General features: G+C 38.4%; 1 protein-coding gene across 4 annotated transcripts in view; it reads left to right on the top strand.

Moving 5' to 3' along the window:
- dtnbp1b (dystrobrevin binding protein 1b) overlaps positions 1-23,337 on the top strand; it is a 48,707-nt gene that overhangs the window by 17,095 nt on the left and 8,275 nt on the right. For 2 of the 4 annotated variants that reach the window (XM_031296246.2, XM_031296243.2), the window contains exons 1-2: positions 1,976-2,318; positions 20,814-20,981. In XM_031296246.2, the coding sequence (XP_031152106.1) occupies positions 2,267-2,318; positions 20,814-20,981 (220 nt within the window). In that variant the 5' untranslated portion in view covers positions 1,976-2,266. Of the gene's footprint in view, positions 1-1,975; positions 2,319-20,813; positions 20,982-23,337 lie in introns of those variants that run through there. The other 2 variants (XM_035993289.1, XM_031296245.2) reach the window with 1 other exon arrangement.

The raw sequence follows: 23,337 nt of genomic DNA, 5'->3' as shown, positions 1-23,337 counted from the left end.
AACCACAGTAGTGACTCACTCCTCTGTTCATGTGTGTAATTCTCCCTTGTTCCCTGTGCATGCTTAAATATGTTTCATTTGCACACATAGAAAGTTAATCAAGTCCCTCTGGAAAACAGTGTTTGTATCATGCACATTTTGTCACTTAACATGCAAGTCATTTTGATGGGTGTGTGTGACGAGGAGAAAGGAGTGATTGTGTGTGTTATTTACAGCATCGGGCTGCCTTTGGCGGAAACCTGAGCACTTCAGAGATATAGCGAGGCGGACAGAATCTAAAAATACCACAGCTGAGTGAGCAGGGCTTAAGAAAAAGAAGAAGCAGTGGCTGTCCATGCTGTCAGGCCTGCCTCTTGGTCTTCAGGCTGCGCTCTGCTGTCTCAGAATGAAATGAGAATTAGGCCTTTATAAGCAAACGGAAACAAAACCATCTGAGACCAGACAGCTAATTTAAAGTGACGGGTTGAACAAGGGAGATTTTATATCAGATATTGAACGTTTGATCTGTTTGGTGAGTCAGTGTGATGTAAAGTGTATGAAACAGCTATAATGAGATCACCAATGGATTGTTTGAGTGTTAATCAAAATAGGAAGGAGAAAAAAAGATAATTGGAGCTCATGAGGTATGAGTATCAAAGTTTCATCCATGCTTGAAAAAAATGACACAGTCAATAAAATAAATGCTATGTCTGAGAGTGGAGTGAAGGCAGCACAGACCTTGACATCACATAAGCATACTGCATTTCATAGTGTTTAAAATGTTGTGACCTCTTCAGCTTTGAATTCAATGTCACGCCCTGTGGCCGTGTCCCTTTTCTCTTGTCATCTCTAGAATGACACATTTTAGATGAAAACATTTACCCGCTGCACATCCTGCATCTCACCACCCCTGTCTTTCTAGCCCACGTACACAATCGGCCTCAGCAGACCATTACATGTCTAATACTGTCTGCACACAAAGGCACACAAAAGCTGGCTCTAGTCCTGGGCCTGTGGCAGGCATTAAAGGAAAACTGGCCACCGACACTTTCATCTGTCCGTCCATTTGTTTGTCCACCAAGGCTTCAAATGTAACCTTCTCTCCTTATGCACAGCCTCCGGCTGCACCTGATATGTGAAGTGCACTACAAAGTGTAAATGACTGTGGACCGGCTCAGCAGTGACTTGAATTGACTGTTGATGACTCCCAAAGAGATATATTTCCGTTTGAAAAGTAGGCTGTTAGTGTTACTTGTTATTTATGGTCACTTAAATGGAGCCTGTCAGTGCTCTAAGTCAATATTCTTTATTCCTAAGAATTCTTACTAAACAAAATTCTGAAAGCGCTCTAATTAAGATAAGTGCTTTAAAAATCCTATTGACAAGGAGTCTCATATGTCGTCGATGAAAAGAAATGTGTTCCTCTTACAAGTGAGCCCAAATTAGCATTTCCTGTACAAAGAAGATGTGGTGACCAAGCTTGTATGATGAACAATTAAAACCTAAGATTTGCATTTTTGCTTTGTGAGCCAAGCTGTGAGAAAATGACTCTATTTAGTCAAATCAAAAGCTTGAGTTGAATCCTAAAGATTTGAATTGCCCTCAATTGGTGTGCTTCCTCTCTACTTTTCATCTGTGGTTCTTAGCTTCTTCTCTCACTATACAATAGCTGTAAATATAGTGCAGAGCTACTGAGGTTCAGGTTTGGTCCCTGCGCTTCTATGTGGACAAACATTTACATGACCAATAAAAGAACATTCACAGTTCTGCTTCAGACTGCATGTTTATGAGAGTGAGTAAATAGCACTGTCAATCAGCAGCTAAATGGTTTTCTGCTTGTTCATTATGTCTGTATATGAAATAAATTGGTATATAATAAAATGCACACACAGGTGCATGATCACCCACACATTCAAGGAAGCAGCAGACATGTATGCAGATACGCATGCCCACTCTGACATCCAGCCTTTTTTCTGTGGCTTCTGCTTCCTGCATTTGTAGAGCACATACACAGACGTTTTTCGACCTCTGAAAACAGATATGAGTCTAATTACATTAAAAATCTCATTTCATATTGATCCATCTGCACAGATAGCTATCTGAACAAGCAGAACAAGATTATTTAATGTTATTTATGTTCTTTATTTATTTCCCCTGGGTTTTGGTTCACCGCTGGGGCGGTAAGAAGGAGAGCAGCTTTGTGAGCTCATTGTGTGTGCAGTTGCCTGCTGAGCTTCCGAGCAAAAGAAACAGCCTGTGAGGGGACGATTTCACTTTCTTGGCCTGCATGATGATTGCGGTAGCAGACACGTCAAGAAACACAGCGAGTGCAAACTCAGGTAGTACACCAGAATTTTCACTTCATGTGTTTCTATTAAGATAGTGACAGGAAATTCATTGCTTGAGACTTTGTGACCCACATTCATGCATTGATTTTCCTCTTTTTCTCATGAGGGAAATTACTCTTTGTGCTCATTTCAGAAGAGGTGGTTCTGTTTTAGATTGTAGCAGCTACTCCACACAAGTGCCAAAACATTTGTCTTTGTAATTGAATGAAATGATGTCATTTCATTTGACATCATCTGCTGTGACTAACATAATGCAATTGCCTTAGCCGCTGTGAATCATCACCAGATGTGTACGTCTGTGTGAGCGCTCATTCACTACATATGTAGTGAATCATGTCTCATAGGTTTGTGTGATAGACTTTTTTGTGAGGCTGTGTGAGCATTTGTGTTGGTGTAGTGCCTTTACAACTCCACATGTGCATTCACATGAACCTGCAAGTATGTCTGTACATCAGTATGTGCAGCACAGCCTGTAAGGATAGAATGTGTTGGACTTAATGAGTTGGGCTCCTACACTTAAGTCATCAGTGCAAACTTAATCCTGAGGGCTAGATATGAGCGAGAGCTAAAAATAGTCCCCGTAGCTACAGCAACATGCATAGCAGGATATCGTTGTCTGGTAGATGATGATAATGATGATGATGATGAGGAGGAGGAAAAGACCAAGAGAAGGGAGTGGGGGGAAGGAAAGATTAGTAAGAAAAGACGTACTATAAGAAGAGAAATGTATAAGACGTGAAAGATAGAAAAGCTAATCAATAAATATAGAAAATGACATTCATCTGAGTGTTTTAGGGGAAAGCTTTTTGATTTTATAATAATGTGGCATTTGGGATACTTTGAATAATTTGGGATGCAGGCAACTAACAACAGCTCTAGATAAACTGATTGTATGTAGATTTAATGGACAAAGGAAGGTTTAGACATTAAGACAGACAGATGAGCACACCCCCAGTTGGTACATAGATGGTCTAAATAAATAGACAGCTCAGGCTAATAATGGATTGAGATTTTGATTAGAGACAGAGAGATAAAAAGACAGGATCTAGCTCTATCATTAATGCTGTCCATCTGAAACCCTAATTATAACTAAACACACTGCCCTCTTTCTTTCTCCCTCACTCCCTCTCTATCCTCTGTTACTAACCCTACACAATGCTTGACAATCTGAACAAAGCTTCCCTGAGGCCCCTAATCTAATAGAGCAGTCTCAAGACACACACACACACACACACACACACACACACACACACACACACACACACACACACACACACACACAGTTAGGAGATAAATTGGACACTGAGTGAGGAATGACATAGAGAAAGGGAGCTTTTCTTTTCCAAGTCTCCAAGGGTTGTTGGTGTGGTGTTCATCATGAGGGAGCTCTGGTGGGAGCTCATTGTTCCAGTCTGTTTTATCAGGTCTGTGTGAGAGTGCCCACTCTGATCCTGCAGTACAGTCAACACTCATGAAGCAGTGTATCGATTTGGGGGGGCTGGTGAACACAGAGTAAAGGCAGAGATTGGTGCAGAGCTGTGTAAGACACGCAGCTCAGTATGACCTGGGATGTAAATGCAATAAATATAAAGAAGGTAATGTTCAAATCACAGAAGACAACTGACCAACCACTGACCTCTGTATGTGGGGCCCTGTCCTCTGTCAGTCTACTCTACGGACATCTTTAGCTACTTTTCAGTGATTAAGCAGTGTACTATCGCTGATTGTATACTGCAATGTCACTGTTTTTTGTAATGGGTTGCTCTTTGGATGCTGCCCTGCTTTCACCATTGTCACACACACACACACACTGGGTAAAAACTGGCACAAAGATATTAACAGTAAAGCCAGAGACACATGCACGCACACACACACACACACACACACACACACACACACACACACACACACACACACACACACACCTTAAACTGCAAGGACAGGGCCAAGTGCACTGTTCAGGCCAATCACGGTCTGCGTGGACCAATCAGAAACCAAATAAATAAAGTGTCAAGGCCGGGCACATTAAAGATTACTGTTCACAGCATTTTAAATCATCCCCTTATTTGTATATGATACTAATGGATGTTTTGCAGACGTTAATATACATATATTTATGTACATGGATATGGATAGAGCGCCACCGCCCGTTAAGAGATCAGCAACTGCACAGCAGCGTCTAGGTTAATGAATGATACAGTATAGTAGCATTTCACGAATTAAACAAAACTTATTTATTTCGAGGAGGAAATGGTCACTACCTGTGTAATCTATGGCTGTCACAACAAGTCTAGTGATAGCAAAACAAGGCAATTAGTGTTACGTTTTTACAGAATTCCAGTAGTGAGGGAAAACGAGGGAGATGCTACAAAAGAAGTCAGCCAAGCTAGGAGAAATGTATAGTTAGGCCAAATCAACCGGAAGAATTTAAAACGTTCCCAGAACAGTAGGGTGTGTTCAGATCACTTTAACCAAGGTAATATCTAAAGACATTACTGTCAAGTTTAGTAAAAATAAGAATTTGAAGTGAAACACCAGTGTATTAGTACCGTTACATTATTTGGAGATAATGTTACAGTTAGCCTGCCATTAGACTTGTCAGTGGTTTTCAACCTTGAGTCCGAGGGTTCCAAGATGTCCCACACCCCAGCAAATTAATGAATTGTGAAACATCACCAATATTTGCTTTACAAAACATTAACATAATTAGAAAATTAATAATAATTACTTTTTTGCTTCTGGTTTCTGGTCTCAGTCATCTCTTAGTCGTGGAATTCAGGATGAAATTTCTGACAATCAAAAAATCAAATCAATCAAATTGGATCAGTGAGACAAAATCTCATTAAATGGGGATCTGTGACTAATGTGGACTTAATTAGGGTCCCTGATCTAAAAACTGTTGCGAATCACTGGTCTACAGGTAGGCTTGACTTGACTCTTATGAACATTAAATAACACAGTTTAACAAACTTTACAGTTTAAAACTGTAACGTTTTGGTCATCATGTATCTTAACTCAGACACACTGGGACCCCCCCTCCCCAGGCAAACCTGCTTACCTTCATGATAAAACATACCCTGACTGGGCCCCCTCTGTCAAGCTGGGGCCTGACACTCCCAGCCCTAGCAAGCCTATATACAGCAGGACCAGAAACGCCTTGAAGAGAAACCAGCAAGCAAAGTCTAGAAGAGCCCCAACTAGTCAAGATGAGGGCAGTGCAGCAGAGGCCCTTCTTGAGTTAGCAGCACAGACTCCATCAGAGCAGGGCCAGCAACCCCTCAGCACTACAGAGGTCCAAGACAGTGAGGAGACAGATGCTTCATGCCAGTCTAAGACCTGCAGAGCCTTGCAGTCTGAATATCAAAGATTACTAACTAAAAAAATGCAAATAAAAGAAAAGTGTGACCCTACTAAAATAACAGTGGACTCATTTAGGGATGATAAAAAAGTGAACTACTACACAGGTCTTCCAACATTCAAAACCTTGATGGTATCATTTACATTCATCCAAGATGCTATTTCAGAGAGTTCAAAGAGTGTGATGATAAGATTTCAGAAATGTATATTAGTCTTGATGAAATTAAGACACAACTTTCCTGAGCAGGACTTGGCATACAGGTTTAATGTTTCACTATCAACGGTGTCCAAGACATTTTTAACAGTAAAATATGTCATGTATGAAAGGCTGAAACAATTCATATTTTGGCCTAGCAGGGAGGATCTATAGAAGTCGATGCCTCTGACATTTTGGTCACAAAGTGACTGTTATTATAGTCTGTTTTGAAATCTTTATCGAGAGACCATCCAAACTTTTAGCACGTTGTCAGACATGGTCAGCATACAAGCATCACAACACCATCAAGTATCTTATAGGAATTACACCACAAGGATCTGTGTCATTTTTGTCTAAATCATGGGGGGCAGAGCAAGTGATAAATACATAACAGAGAATGCTGGTCTGCTTGATAAACTTCTCCCTGGAGATTTAATACTAGCAGACAGAGGTTTTGACATAAAAGAAACAGTTGGCTTGTATTGTGCACTAGTTATAACTCCTAACTTTACAAAAGGTAAATCACAGTTGTCAGCAGCTGAGGTAGAAAGTACACTTAATGTAGCACATGTACGCATACATGTTGAAAGGGTAATAGGACTGGTGCGCAACAAATACACAATACTATCAGGGAGATTGCCAATCAGTTACAGTACCTCTTATCCAATGGGAATGAAATACCTGCCCCATTGATAAGATAGCCACTGTGTGTTGCTGTTTGTCTAATATGTGTGGTTCCATTGTGCCATCTAGCTAGGTGGATATTTTGAAAGACCTATTGCTCAAATGAAACAGCACACTAATTATACAAATGTATAAAATAACAGTGTAATACATCATTACAGTGTGAGATTTACAGCAATGTGCAATGGCAGACTTATGTATGATCTCAAGTGTAGTATACACAGGTATCTTACCAGAACATGGTGCAGCTTGAACTGCCAAAACTAGCAATCAGAGAGCATCCTTAAGAATGTGCTTTTTACTTTGTGCTTTCAATAACAACACTTCACTTCATCACTGTTATTTCTAATTTTGTAACTACCCTTCATGAATGTATCTTCTCACTCACAAAAAACATTAAAATAGTGTATGTACTTGTGCCAACATATGTAAAATACTTTATGTGGAAATAGTTTGCAGTTAATTTATTATGCAGGCTGCTTTTGACAAGGTAGGCAGTGCCATTTTTTGTTCTTGTTGGGCATACACTTTAGACCCATGCACTGAAGATTAAGCCACCGATGACAACAGTTTTCATTCCCATAGAGCACAATACGAGCACCCCTCTGAAACGGCTCACACACACATATGATTTCCTTTAGAGATGATGTTTTGTTTTTCCTGGTGGTACCTTGCTGATCAGCCTCTTTTGATTCATCTGGGGTGATTCGCATCTGGGAAGGTTGTGGCCTTCAGTACAATTTACCAACCAATTCAGGGAGGATAGCTTCACAGAAGAAAACCTTTGCCTTTTCTTTGATGTCACCACATAGTTGCTGGTCTGGCTCTATTCTCTCTACATGAATGTCTTTTTCTGTCCATACAACGAAGTCTGCATATTTCATGTTACACACCATCAACTGAGTCTGCACTTGGTAGTAATAAGAATAAGAATGTTTGAGCTTCAAATTACCATCACTCAGTTCAAGACACGACTTGCTGTTCAGGGATTCCTTTAGGCTGCTGTTACAGTATGTGCTCAACAGTGTTGGGCAAGTTACTTCCAAAATGTAATACATTATAGATTACTAGTTACTGTCATTTGAGAGTAATTAGTTATATTACAATATTACTGTCTCTGAATTGTAATGCGTTACACTACTTTTGCATTACTTTTGAATTACTTTCACCAAAATAACAGGGGAAGTTTGATTTGGCAGCTAGCTTGTGAATTTCACCACCGGATCAATAAAGTCTCCTCTTTATCCACTTTAATACATCATAGATTATTCATATTTTGTATAATTAATATAAATATGCAAAGTAACTAAAGCTATACAAAATAGATAAGTAAAACGTATAATAGGCAAGTAGGAGAAAATGAAAATACTCAATTAAAAGTACAGCATTGTTGTAAAATGTTTGTTTATAGCACTTCAATAAGAAATTCATGTTGTTTAGGTTAAAACACTCTAAAGCAAATGTTCAATTATAGTGTGATTAAAACTCACTATTAACATTATTTACAGTACTTGATTTACAGCTGATTTGTGAAAAGGTAGCCTACACAACCTTATTTAACAGTAATTTAGTATTACTGCGAACCGTCACAGAATCAGAATCAGAATCAGAAAGGGCTTTATTGCCAAGTACGTTGCACATACGAGGAATTTGTCATTGTGTTGTTGGAGCATGTCACACATACAAATATAAGAAGGATAAAAAGAATATAAACAATATAAGTATAAACATATACACACAGTATGTATTAATAACGATAAAATAAAATAAAATAAATAGTAAAATAAGTTAAACAGTAGTAAAAAGGAACGCTACAGCAGAGTAGGTACAGAGTAGGTACAGAGTAGGTACAGTAGGTACAGAGTATTTACAGTGGGGTGTGGAGAGAGTCAGGATGGATTCCGGGCCTTGTTAATAAGGCTAGTGGCGGAGGGGAAAAAACTGTTTATGTGGCGTGAGGTTTTGGTCCTGATGGACCTCAGCCTCCTGCCAGAGGGGAGTGACTCAAAGAGCTTGTGTCCGGGGTGGGAGGGGTCAGCCACAATCTTTCCAGCACGCTTCAGAGTCCTGGTGGCGTATAGGTCCTGGAGCGGCGGCAGATTGCAGCCAATCACCTTCTCAGCTGACCGAATGACACGCTGCAGCCTGCCCTTGTCCTTGGCAGTGGCAGCAGCGTACCAGATGGTGATGGAGGATGTGAGGATGGACTCAATGATGGCTGTGTAGAAGTGCACCATCATTGTCTTTGGCAGGTTGAATTTCTTCAGCTGCCGCAGGAAGTACATCCTCTGTTGTGCTTTCTTCACGAGGGAGCTGATGTTCAGCTCCCACTTGAGGTCTTGGGAGATGGTAGTTCCCAGGAAGCGGAAAGACGCCACAGTGTCAATTGTGGAGCCACAGAGGGTGATGGGGGCAGGTGAGGCTGGGTTCTTTCTGAAGTCCACAACCATCTCCACTGTCTTTAGAGCGTTGAGCTCTAGGTTGTTTTGCTTGCACCAGGTCACCAGGTGGTCATCCTCCCACCTGTAGGCGGACTCGTCTCCATCAGAGATGAGTCCGATGAGGGAGGTGTCGTCCGCAAACTTCAGAAGCTTGACGGACTGGTGACTGGAGGTGCAGCTGTTGGTGTACAGGGAGAAGAGCAGAGGAGAAAGAACGCAGCCCTGGGGGGATCCGGTGCTGATGGTCTGTGAGTCGGAGACGTGTTTCCCCAGCTTCACATGCTGCTTCCTGTCAGACAGGAAGTCAGTGATCCACCTGCAGGTGGAGTCAGGCACACCAAGCTGGGAGAGTTTCTCCTGAAGCAGAGCCGGGATGATGGTGTTGAAGGCAGAGGTGAAGTCCACAAACAGGATCCTGGCGTAGGTTCCTGCGGAGTCCAGGTGCCGGAGGATGTAGTGGAGGGCCAAATTAACTGCATCGTCTACAGACCTATTGGCTCTGTAGGCAAACTGCAGGGGGTCCATGAGGGGGTCGGTGATGGCTTTGAGGTGTGAAAGCACAAGGCGCTCAAAGGACTTCATAACCACAGAGGTCAGGGCGACGGGTCTGAAGTCATTAAGTCCTGTGGTCCTTGGCTTCTTGGGGACAGGGATTATGGTTGAGGTCTTGAAGCAGGCTGGCACGTGACATGTCTCCAGTGAGGTGTTAAAAATGTCTGTGAACACTGGAGACAGCTGGTCAGCGCAGTGCTTCAAGCTGGATGGGGAGACAGCATCCGGTCCAGCAGCTTTCCTGGGATTCTGTCTCCTAAAGAGTCTGTTGACGTCCCTCTTGTGAATGGAGAGAGTCGTCACTGAGGTGGTGGAGGTGGAGGGGACCTTTAAGGAGGGCATTGGTGGGGGGGCCCAGGACCCTGCTGAGGTGGGCAAGGTGGAGGTGATGCACAGTGGCTGTAGCTGTAGGGAGGTGTCGTGGGGGATGGTGTCAGGACTGTCCTTTTGTCTTTCAAATCGACAGTAGTACTCGTTCAGGTCGTTGGCTAGGTGTCGGTCATTGAAGGAGTGGGGGGTTTTAGGCTTGTAGTTGGTGATCTGCCTAAAACCTTTCCAGACAGTCGCAGAGTCATTAGCTGAGAACTGGCGTTGGAGCTTCTCAGAGTACCGTCGTTTAGCCTCCTTCACTGCCTTGTTAAACTTGTACTTCGACTCTTTAAATCTGTCTTTGTCCCCACTCCTGAACGAGTCTTCCTTAGCCAGCCTTAACCTTCTGAGTTTGGCTGTGAACCAGGGTTTGTCATTGTTGTAACTCACCCTGGTGCTTGATGGAACACAGCAGTCCTCACAGAAGCTGATGTATGACGTCACAGCCTCTGTGTACTCATCCAGACTGTTGGTAGCAGTCCTGAACACATCCCAGTCAGTACAATCCAAACACGACTGGAGATCCTCCACAGCCTCACTGGTCCACTTCCTTGATGTCCTCGCTACAGGTTTGCAGAGCTTTAGTTTCTGCCTGTAGGCGGGGATCAGGTGGACCATGACGTGGTCAGAGTGTCCCAGTGCAGCACGGGGGACGGCGTGATAAGCATCCCTGACTGTGGTGTAACAGTGATCCAGAATGTTCTCCTCTCTGGTCGGGCATTTAATATGTTGTCTGTATTTAGGGAGTTCATGAGTGAGGTTCCCTTTATTAAAGTCACCAAGGACAATAACTAGGGAGTCCGGGTTGGTCCGCTCCACACACAGTATCTGGTCGGCAAGCATGCGCTGCACGTTGGCCTGCGGTGAGATGTAAACACCGACCAGAATGAATGAATGGAACTCACGGGGTGAATAAAAAGGCTTACAGTTTATGGTGAAATACTCCAGGTCAGGAGAACAATGCTGCTGGATCACTGTCACGTCGTTGCACCAACCGCTGTTGATGTAGAAACAGATTCCTCCACCTTTAGTTTTGCCAGAGAGGTCCGTGTCTCGATCCGCTCTGAAAAGCTGGAAGCCTGCCAGCTGCAGAGCAGAGTCCGGTATTATTCCACAGAGCCACGTCTCCGTGAAGCACAAAACAGCAGATGAAGAAAAGTCCCTGTTTCCCCCCAACAGCAGTTGTAATTCCTCCACTTTGTTGGGCAGAGAGCGCACATTAGAGAGGAATATTCCAGGTAACGGTGTGCGTGATCCTCGCTGGCGGAGACTCACCAGCGCACCGGCCCGTTTCCCTCTCCACCGGCGTTTCGCTGCGTGAGCAAAGGTGAGCGCACCTTTGACCAGAATGTCCAAAATTTCCAGTGAAGGGAGAAGAAAAGTGGGAAATAAGTCTGATGGTGTTGTTGCCCTGAAGTTCACGAGCTCTTCACTTGTGAATGAGATACGGAAGGGAAGTGGAAGAAGGAAGTTCTTTTATTTTGAAGTAGGCTACACGGAAGTTGTCTGTTGTGTAGCCTACTCTTGCTAGCTTACTGAGATGCAACATGTCCGTCAGCCTCGTTGTTCACTTTCTTGTTTGTAAAACTGCAACATATTGAACAGTAAATGGTCACAGTAAAAGACAAGCGTTTTTGGTCGTCATTCGAAGCCATTCCACAGGCATAGTTACTCTCCACGGCTGATAAAATGCAATGATATTTACGTGTAGCAAGCCTCAACATTAATTCCCGACATGTTTATATCTGTCAGCCGCTGACGTACAGTCACCTGTTGGGACATACATGCTGTCCGTAACGTCTCTGGTTCTGGCTCTGACCACGGGAACAGAAACAGGACAGCTCACTTCAACGCAGTGTAATAACTCCTGAAAATAATATCCATCTCGCAAATGTATTTGTCTCTGCAGTCATCTCAACCATCGAATACAGCGACAGGAAAATAATACGGCTTTTTTTTTTCCTGTGAAGAAATGTGTCGCGGTGTTGGTGAATTCTTAAAAAAAAACAATGCACCACTAAATGTTGCGTTAAAATGCATTGTAACTCGCGTTACTGAGATTGTAACGAGTATAATATTACCGAAATTTAATTAGTAATGCGTTATATTACTGCGTTACAGCAAAAAGGAATACATTACTGTAATTGCACTTTACAAGGGCACTTGACTTCTACAAGGCCACTGCCACAACAGTCACAAGAAGTTATTGCATCAGGGGATGCTCCCTTGTAGGCAAACTCTGCATTGATGATACGCAATACGGCAAAATAATTGCATGTTTTAGAGGAGAGAAAATACACAAGGCGATTTAACAATGCAAAGTATCTAATGTACCCTATTTGGTATCATAGTGGCCTAGTGGTTAGCACTGCTCCTAATAGCACCACCAAGTAAGAACTGCAGACTTTAACCCAGATTCAAAACCCTATATGACTTTTTGACATGTTGTACTATGACTTTTTTATCAATTTTTTTCAACATGCTATACTATGACTTTTTAATATTTTGACATGCTATACTATGACTTTTTTATCAATTCTTTGGCATGCTATGCTATGACTTTTTTAGACATGCTATACTGACTTTTTTATCACTTTTTTTCAACATACTATAACACAACTGTTTTCAACTTTTACTTTTTTTATCACTTTTTCAACATACTATACTGACTTTTCACCACTTTTTTCGACATGCTATACTGACTTTTTTATCACTTTTTTCAACATACTATAACACAACTGTTTTCAACTTAAACTTTTTTTATCACTTTTTCAACATACTATACTGACTTTTCACCACTTTTTTCGACATGCTATACTATGACTTTTTTTCGATACACCACAATATGATGTTTTAATGGCTTTTTCCAACATGCTATACTATGACTTTTTAATCACTTTTTTTCGACATGCTATAATAGTACTGTTTTCAACTTAAGTTCTTTAGTGGCATGCTGGCTTAGAGGTTATCACTGCTGCCAGCAAGTATTCCCTGCAGACTCTGACCTAGGTTCAATACCCAGTTCAGGCTGGATAATTTTTCAACATGCTATACTATGACTTTTTTTATCACTTTTTTTCAACTTGCTATACTATGACTTTTTTCTAACTTTTTTTTCAACATGCTATGCTGACTTTTTCAATCAATGTTTTCGACATGCTATGACTTTTTTATCACTTTTATTGCATGCTATGCTATGACTTTTTTAATCAGTATTTTCGACATGCTATACTATCACTTTTTCGACATACTATACTGACTTTTCACCACTTTTTTCGACATGCTATGCTATGACATTTTTATCACTTTTTCAACATACTATACTGACTTTTCACTTAATGGCTTTTTTTGACATGCTATACTATGACATTTTTATCACTTTTTTCTGACTTGCTATACTATGACTTTTTTATCACTTTTTCAACATACTATACTGACTTTTCACTTAATGGCTTTTTTCGACATGCTATACTATCACTTTTTCGACATACTATACTGACTTTTCACCACTTTTTTCGACATGCTATGCTATGACATTTTTCGATATGCTATACTATGACTTTTTTTATCACTTTTTTGGCATGCTATGACTTTTTTAATCAGTGTTTTTGACTATGATATTTTCAACATGCTATACTATGACGTTTTATCATCTTTTTGGCATGCTATGACTTTTTTAATCAGTGTTTTCGACTATGATATTTTTCGACATGCTATACTATGACGTTTTCATTACTTTTTTTCGACTTGCTATACTATGACTTTTTTTATCACTTTTTTTCGACTTGCTATACTATGACATTTTTATCACTTTTTTCTGACTTGCTATACTATGACTTTTTTATCACTTTTTCAACATACTATACTGACTTTTCACTTAATGGCTTTTTTCGACATGCTATACTATCACTTTTTCGACATACTATACTGACTTTTCACCACTTTTTTCGACATGCTATGCTATGACATTTTTCGATATGCTATACTATGACTTTTTTTATCACTTTTTTGGCATGCTATGACTTTTTTAATCAGTGTTTTTGACTATGATATTTTCGACATGCTATACTATGACGTTTTATCATCTTTTTGGCATGCTATGACTTTTTTAATCAGTGTTTTCGACTATGATATTTTTCGACATGCTATACTATGACGTTTTCATTACTTTTTTTCGACTTGCTATACTATGACTTTTTTTATCACTTTTTTTCGACTTGCTATACTATGACATTTTTATCACTTTTTTCTGACTTGCTATACTATGACTTTTTTATCACTTTTTCAACATACTATACTGACTTTTCACTTAATGGCTTTTTTCGACATGCTATACTATCACTTTTTCGACATACTATACTGACTTTTCACCACTTTTTTCGACATGCTATGCTATGACATTTTTCGATATGCTATACTATGACTTTTTTTATCACTTTTTTGGCATGCTATGACTTTTTTAATCAGTGTTTTTGACTATGATATTTTCAACATGCTATACTATGACGTTTTATCATCTTTTTGGCATGCTATGACTTTTTTAATCAGTGTTTTCGACTATGATATTTTTCGACATGCTATACTATGACGTTTTCATTACTTTTTTTCGACTTGCTATACTATGACTTTTTTTATCACTTTTTTTCGACTTGCTATACTATGACATTTTTATCACTTTTTTCTGACTTGCTATACTATGACTTTTTTATCACTTTTTCAACATACTATACTGACTTTTCACTTAATGGCTTTTTTCGACATGCTATACTATCACTTTTTCGACATACTATACTGACTTTTCACCACTTTTTTCGACATGCTATGCTATGACATTTTTCGATATGCTATACTATGACTTTTTTTATCACTTTTTTGGCATGCTATGACTTTTTTAATCAGTGTTTTTGACTATGATATTTTCGACATGCTATACTATGACGTTTTATCATCTTTTTGGCATGCTATGACTTTTTTAATCAGTGTTTTCGACTATGATATTTTTCGACATGCTATACTATGACGTTTTCATTACTTTTTTTCGACTTGCTATACTATGACATTTTTATCACTTTTTTCTGACTTGCTATACTATGACTTTTTTATCACTTTTTCAACATACTATACTGACTTTTCACTTAATGGCTTTTTTCGACATGCTATACTATCACTTTTTCGACATACTATACTGACTTTTCACCACTTTTTTCGACATGCTATGCTATGACATTTTTCGATATGCTATACTATGACTTTTTTTATCACTTTTTTGGCATGCTATGACTTTTTTAATCAGTGTTTTTGACTATGATATTTTCAACATGCTATACTATGACGTTTTATCATCTTTTTGGCATGCTATGACTTTTTTAATCAGTGTTTTCGACTATGATATTTTTCGACATGCTATACTATGACGTTTTCATTACTTTTTTTCGACTTGCTATACTATGACTTTTTTTATCACTTTTTTTCGACTTGCTATACTATGACATTTTTATCACTTTTTCAACATACTATACTGACTTTTCACTTAATGGGTTTTTTCGACTTGCTATACTATGACTTTATTATTACTTTTTCAACATACTATACTGACTTTTCACTTAATGGCTTTTTTCGACATGCTATACTATGAGTTTTTTCATAAATGTTTTCGACATGCTATACTATGAGTTTTTTCATAAATTTTTTCGACATGCTATGCTATTACTGAGTTTTAACATTAATTCTTTAGTGCCACACTGGTTTAGAGGTTATCACTGCTGGTAAGCAACCAGAATGACGTTTTAATGGCTTTTTCCGACATGCTATACTATGACATTTTTCGACATGCTATACCAGCACTTTTTATCACTTTTTTTCGACTTGCTATACTATGACTTTTTCATTACTTTTTCCGACATGCTATACTATGACTTTTTTTATCACTTTTTTTGCATGCTATGCTAAGACTTTTTTAATCAGTTTTCAACATGTTATACTATGACTTTTTTATGACTTTTTTTCGTCTTGCTATACTATGACATTTTTCGACATGCTATACTATGACTTTTTTAATCACTTTTGTGACATGCTATAATAGTACTTTTTTCATTTAAATTGTTTAGTGGCATCCTGGCTTAGAGGTTATCAGTGCTGCAATCAAGTATTCCGTGCAGACTCTGACCTAGGTTCAATACCCAGTTTAGGCTGGATATTTTTTCAACATGCTATATTATGACTTTTTTATCACTTTTTTTCGACATGCTATACTATGACATTTTTAATCAGTTTCCGACATGTTATACTATGACTTTTTTTTTGTCTTGCTATACTATGACATTTTTCGACATGCTATACTATGACTTTTTTATCACTTTTTTTCGACTTGCTATACTGTGACTTTTTATCACTTTTTTAGCATGCTATGCTATTATTTTTTTAATCAGTGTTTTCGACATGTATACTATGATTTTTTTATCACTTTTTGTCGTCTTGCTATACTATGAAATTTTTCGACATGCTACACAATTACTTTTTCATCACTTTTTTCGACATTCTATACATGACTTTTTTGATACTCCACACTATGACGTTTTAATGTCTTTTTCCGACATGCTATACTATGACTTTTTTTGACATGCTATACCAGCACTTTTTATCACTTTTTTTCGACTTGCTATACTATGACTTTTTCATTACTTTTTCCGACATGCTATACTATGACTTTTGTATCACTTTTTTTGCATGCTATGCTAAGACTTTGTTATCACTTTTTTTACATGCTATGCTAAGACTTTTTTAAATCAGTTTTCAACATGTTATACTATGACTTTTTTATCACTTTTTTTCGTCTTGCTATACTATGACATTTTTCGACATGCTATATTATGACTTTTTTAATCACCTTTTTTCAACATACTATAATACAACTGTTTTCAACTTTAACCCTTTAGTGGCAAGCTGGCTTAGAGGTTATTGCTGTTGCTAACGTACATCCAGCAAGCATCCACTGCTGACTCTTAGTCTGGTTCGACTCCGGGTTGGAAATATTTTTTCGACATGCTATACTATGACATTTTTCGACATGCAATACCAGCACTTTTTTATCACTTTTTTTCGACATGCTATACTAAGACTTTTTTAATCAGTTTCCGACATGTTATACTACGACTTTTTTATGACTTTTTTCGTCTTGCTATACAATGACATTTTTCGACATGCTATACAATGACTTTTTTCGATTCTCCACACTATGACGTTTTAATGTCTTTTTCCGACATGCTATACTATGACTTTTTCATCACATTTTTCAACATGTTATAATACAACTGTTTTGAGCTTAAACTCTTTAGTGGCAAGCTGGCTTAGAGGTTATTGTTTCTGCCATCAGGCATCTAGCAAGTAATTTTCTTTCGACATACAATTCTATGACTTTTTTATGACGTTTTTTCGTCTTGCTATACTGTGACATTTTTCGACTTGCTATACTATGACTTTTTTAATGAGGAAAAATACCAAGCAATAATAGATTTTAACAGGTCAAAGATAAGCACAGTTCATAGTATATTTGTGTAGGTAGATAGAGCCTATATTGAATATCCTTTACCTGCCTTTTAGTAAGAGATATTGTAAATGAGGAAAAAAAAGTAATTTAATGTAACATTTTTTCAATCAATGTTTTCGACATGCTATGACTTTTTTATCACTTTTATTGCATGCTATGCTATGACTTTTTAATCAGTATTTTCGACATGCTATACTATCACTTTTTCAACATACTATACTGACTTTTCACCACTTTTTTCGACATGCTATGCTATGACATTTTTCGATATGCTATACAATAACTTTTTTTATCACTTTTTTGGCATGCTATGACTTTTTTAATCAGTGTTTTCGACTATGATATTTTTCGACATGCTATACTATGACGTTTTTATCACTTTTTCAACATACTATACTGACTTTTCACTTAATGGCTTTTTTCGACATGCTATACTATGACATTTTTCGACATGCTGTACTATGACGTTTTCATTACTTTTTTTCGACTTGCTATACTATGACTTTTTTATCACTTTTTTTCGACTTGCTATACTGACTTTTCACTTAATGGCTTTTTTCGACATGCTATACTATGACTTTTTTATCACTTTTTCAACATACTATACTGACTTTTCACTTAATGGCTTTTTTCGACATGCTATACTATGAGTTTTTTCATAAATGTTTTCGACATGCTATGCTATTACTGAGTTTTAACATTAAATCTTAAGTGCCACACTGGTTTAGAGGTTATCACTGTTGGTAAACAACCAGAAAGTAATCACTGTAGACTCTGACTCAGGTTCAATACCCAGTCTAGGCTTGATATTTTTTCGACATACAATGCTATCACTTTTTCATCACTTTTTTCGACATGCTATACTAAGAATTTTTTCGACATGCTATGCTATGACTTTTTCATAAATTTTTTCGACATGCTATACTATGACTTTTTTGATCACTTTTCTAGCATGCTATGCTATTATTTTTTTAATCAGTGTTTTCGACATGTATACTATGATGTTTTTATCACTTTTTTTCGTCTTGCTATACTATGAAATTTTTCGACATGCTATACAATGACTTTTTCATCACTTTTTTCGACATTCTATACATGACTTTTTTGATACTCCACACTATGACGTTTTAATGGCTTTTTCCGACATGCTATACTATGACTTTTTTCGACATGCTATACCAGGACTTTTTCACTTTTTTTCGACTTGCTATACTATGACTTTTTCATTACTTTTTCCGACATGCTATACTATGACTTTTTTATCACTTTTGTTGCATGCTATGCTAAGACTTTCTTAATCAGTTTTCAACATGTTGTATTATGACTTTTTTATGACTTTTTTTTGTCTTGCTATACTATGACATTTTTCGACATGCTATATTATGACTTTTTTATCACTTTTTTCGACATGCTATAATACAACTGTTTTCAATTTAAACTCTTTAGTGGCAAGCTGGCTTAGAGGTTATTGCTGCTTCCAGCATGTATTCCCTACTGACTCTTACCCTGGTTCAGCACCTGGTCCAGGTTGGAAATTTTTTTTCGACTTACAATTCTATGACTTTTTCGACATGCTACACATTTACTTTTTAATGGCTTTTTCGACACTTTTTCATCACTTTTTTTGACATGCTATACTATGACTTTTTATCACTTTTTTGGCATGCTATGCTATGACTTTTTCAATTAGTGTTTTCGACATGCTATACTATGACATTTTTCGACATGCTATACTATCAATGTTTATCACTTTTTTTGGCATGCTATGCTATGACTTTTTCAATCAATGTTTTCGACATATTACACCATGACTTTTTTATCACTTTTTTTGCATGCTATGCTATGACTTTTTTAATCAGTGTTTTCGACATGCTATACTATGATTTTTTTTGACATGCTATACTATGACTTTTTCTTCACTTTTTTCGACATACTATACAATGACTTTTTGCGACATTCTATACTGTGACTTTTTATCACTTTTTTTGACATGCTATATTATGTTTTTTTTCAACATGCTGTACTATGACTTTTTTAATCACTTTTTTTCGAGATGCTATACTATGACTTTTTTATCACTTTTTTCGACATACTATACAATGACTTTTTGCGACATTCTATACTGTGACTGTTTTATCACTTTTTTTGACATGCTATACTATGTTTTTTATATGACTTTTTTTGACACACCTGTGGCGGAATTTCCAGAAACATCATGTTGTTGAATGAGGAGACTAAGGTAAAGCTAAGAAAACATCAGGTCATTCATAGGTCACAGGTCAGGGGAAGAGAATATCCGGCCAGTCTCTAATACCAACCCTGTCATTGTATAATTATGTTTGTCTGTCTACGGATTCAGGGAGTCTATGTAGGCAGCTACATGATAAGGGATTTTTTTGTTTCATGACTGTGTCCTTTTGGAGGTCGGTGGGCCAGCTACACTTTATCATACCTCCCAGAGAGAGAGATCTGAGTATCTGTGTTTTACGGCACCTGCCTGCAATATCTTTGTTTAAGGTTCAGCTAAACGTAATGCCGTCAGCATGAGTTTAAATACACCTTGTGGAAGACAGGAACTTCAGAGAGTTGGGACGGCACTGCACAATAACACATCGTGGTTATACTGTACTGCCTGCTTAATTGTCTCCTCATTAGAGTATTCATTAAATGCTTCTGCGTAATTCATTAAGGTCTCCCGAACGTTCTTCACGTATGTGAAATAAGTTGTGCTGTTCCTGAGTTTTTCCTTAACAACCTACATAAAAGTCTTTACTTTTTTATATCTATACTATGACTTTTTTTAATATTACATTATTGTTATTATTCAACATTTCAATGAAATTCATACTAATCAAAACCATTCCCACGTTTCCAACTACTATCACTACTTCACCTTCTTCTTACACAATTATGCCAGCAATCCAGTTTAGCTTTGGCAATTTAGCTTTTCAGCATTCAAAAGCATTTTCTGCAGGAAATGCATTTTCTAGTTTCAGATGAAAGTGTTTGAAATTTGAGTGAAATTTGTAAGATAACTTTTGTAAGTAAGCTACGTTTTGACTGTACTTAAAAAGGAGGCAATGTTTTCCCCTTTCTGTATGTCAGAAAAATTATGAAGAGTTTCTTGTGAATGTCATTGGACAGCAGATGGAACTTGACCCAAGTAAAAACATACTATATTTTGGTGGTAATTCAGGTTTGATATTACCCAGCATTAGACAGTTATTATATGTGTAAGGCTATGTTTGTAAGACCTGCTCGTTTTCCATGTTTTGCCTCATGTCCAGCACCTAACCCTATATGTAAACTTTAAAAACCTTTATCTCTCTTTTTTTTTCTAGTGGAGCAAGACACGGAGCACGCACAGAGAGTCCCTGGAGCAGACCAAGGAGGGGCCATAGCCCCCCAGGTCAAGCTGAAAGAGAGACAGAAGTTCTTTGAGGAGGCCTTTCAGCAAGACATGGAGCAGTACCTGTCCACTGGCTACTTGCAGATTGCTGAGAGGAGAGGTGAGAAGGAGGAGTGGTGAGGTCAGAAGTTCTTCAGATACCAGTCATGCTCTTTGATTATATTTAAACAGCTTGAAGTGTACCATTTCTTTTGGTCTGAGGCCTGCAAAGGGTAAAATAATTGATTAGGTTGTTGTGTCTGTTACTTATTCAAGGGGGAATGCAAAGCCATCCAGCATTCAAATGAATTAGGTCCACAGTCCTGAAACCTTCACACATCAACTGCATATCACAAGAGTGAGCCATAATAGTTTTCTGCAGCAAGACTCCACACTCCTGAGTGCCTGTCGCTAAACACACAAGTAGAGCCATTACTTTGAAAAATGCCACAGCGCCATATAAATGTAGTCTTCCACTGGGATTGTAATAGAATCTTGCTGCAGTTTACCCCATGTATTACTGCCAAACGCCTTTGCTAAAATACCCAAAGGATGTGCTGAAATGAGGGACTGCATGAGACCCTGCACTAAAAGATGTATTGGACTCTACTCTACCAGAGTTTGCAATGTGATTTTTCTTTTTCTTCTTTTACTCATCTATTATGCTCCCTTAATCCTCTGGAAATGGCTTATTAGAGAGGATTGTGAAGCAAAAGGAAAGAGACTTAGGAGAGGAGAGGGAGAGACTTATATTTTTACTGTGTTTTTTTTAAACAATGCTGTTCTTCATAACCATGACAAAAAATTTCACCAGTCAGTTTAAAGTGCTTATATTATGCTTTTTGGCTTTTCCCCTTTCCTTTATTGTGTTATATATCTGTTTTGTGCACGTTATAGGTTTACAAAGTGAAAAAGCCCAAAGTCCACTCCAAAGGGACTTACCATCTCAAACAGAAAACACTGTTCACAAACTGCTCCAAACACCATTGTAGTCCAGCCTTTACTTCCGTGACAAACGTGCATCACTTTGTAACACGCGTTAGCTGCTAGCGTGGCACGCCGTAATACTGCTTCTTAATGGCTAGTTGTCCTTACCTAGCTACTGCACATGTTCGACTCCCAAAAAAGATGGAACAGAAGTGAGATGTCTCACTCTGTAGCTAAAACAGAGAGCTCAACACACAGGGTGAAAAGAGGAGCTGCAGCAAAGTGCAGCACAACAAAAATATGGTGTTTTTTTAGAAAATTAAACCATGTAAACATATCCTGGTACAACCTCTAAATACAATTATGAACCTGAAAATAAGCATAATATGAGCACTTTAAGGTGCAGTGAGTGAAATATTCACAACTCATAACCTCATAGTCACTATCTTGTGTTGCCTACATTCATTCACAGTAAAACAGACAGAGGAGATGTTTACCTTTAAGCTTCACACCTCAAATTATGTGATTCACAGTACAAAGGCAAGCATGAGGGTTGCTCAACAAAAATCCAGAACAGACCAATTCAAATCAACCAGTCATAATTTATTTAGTTACAGAGGAGGCTCGCATCATATTTCTGGTTTAAAACATCTGAAAATAAGGCAATGGTGTGAGAGCTCAATAACACACAGCAAACTGTGACTTGTTATCCTTCACACAGCTACAAATCCCTAAAGCAGGGTGGCGCCACTGAAGAGCAAAGATACAGCTGGAGACAAGAGGGGAGAAAGATACAGAGAAAAATCTGAAAGGAGTCGAGAAAAAGAGAGAAAAGGCTGCGGATGTCATAAGCCACTAAGCCATCAAAAGCCAATCTCAAGGGTTTTACACACACACACACACACACACACACACACACATGCATGCACGCACACACACAGTCTCTGCAAACTCACTGCAGGCAAAAACAGTCCTTCGCAGCAGGAGAACCTTTTAGGCAAGGTCACAGTAGGGCTAAAAGAAGAACATGTTGGGAGGCAGTCACATGGAAATGATGCTCTCAACGCAGTGCTTTTTGGGCCAAGACTTTTGCAACATAGCCATAGTTTTGGTTTGTGTGTGTGTGTGTGTGTGTGTGTGTGTGTGTGTGTGTGTGTGTGTGTGTGTGTGTGTGTGTGTGTGTGCGTGCGCGCATTTTTATTCATGTGCTGGAAAGAGCTTCATTTGGGTCTGAAAACTGAATCCACTTCATCCATACTATGTTTTATGAGGCTGAATAGCAGCTATGTGGTAGTAATTGAGGAGCTGACAGGTGAGATATGGAAATGCACATGAGAAGAGGCTTCATACTGAGAAGTTATTAGCGAGCATTAGACCCTTTTTCCTTTAAAGATGTGTCCCAGAAAGATACATTTTTTTAGATGTTATACACCAATTTAGTAATATGTGTGTGAGTGAGTAATGATACACAACATTTCCATTTGTGTGTATACACATTAAATCCATCTGGGTTTGTGTGTTACATTATGTACATAATATACATAAGAATC

This window comes from Sander lucioperca, chromosome 16 (assembly GCF_008315115.2).
Source record: "Sander lucioperca isolate FBNREF2018 chromosome 16, SLUC_FBN_1.2, whole genome shotgun sequence".
Classification (NCBI taxonomy): domain Eukaryota; kingdom Metazoa; phylum Chordata; class Actinopteri; order Perciformes; family Percidae; genus Sander; species Sander lucioperca.
The sequence above is the reverse complement of the archived record's forward strand: the minus strand, read 5'-3'. Positions and strand labels throughout refer to the sequence as shown.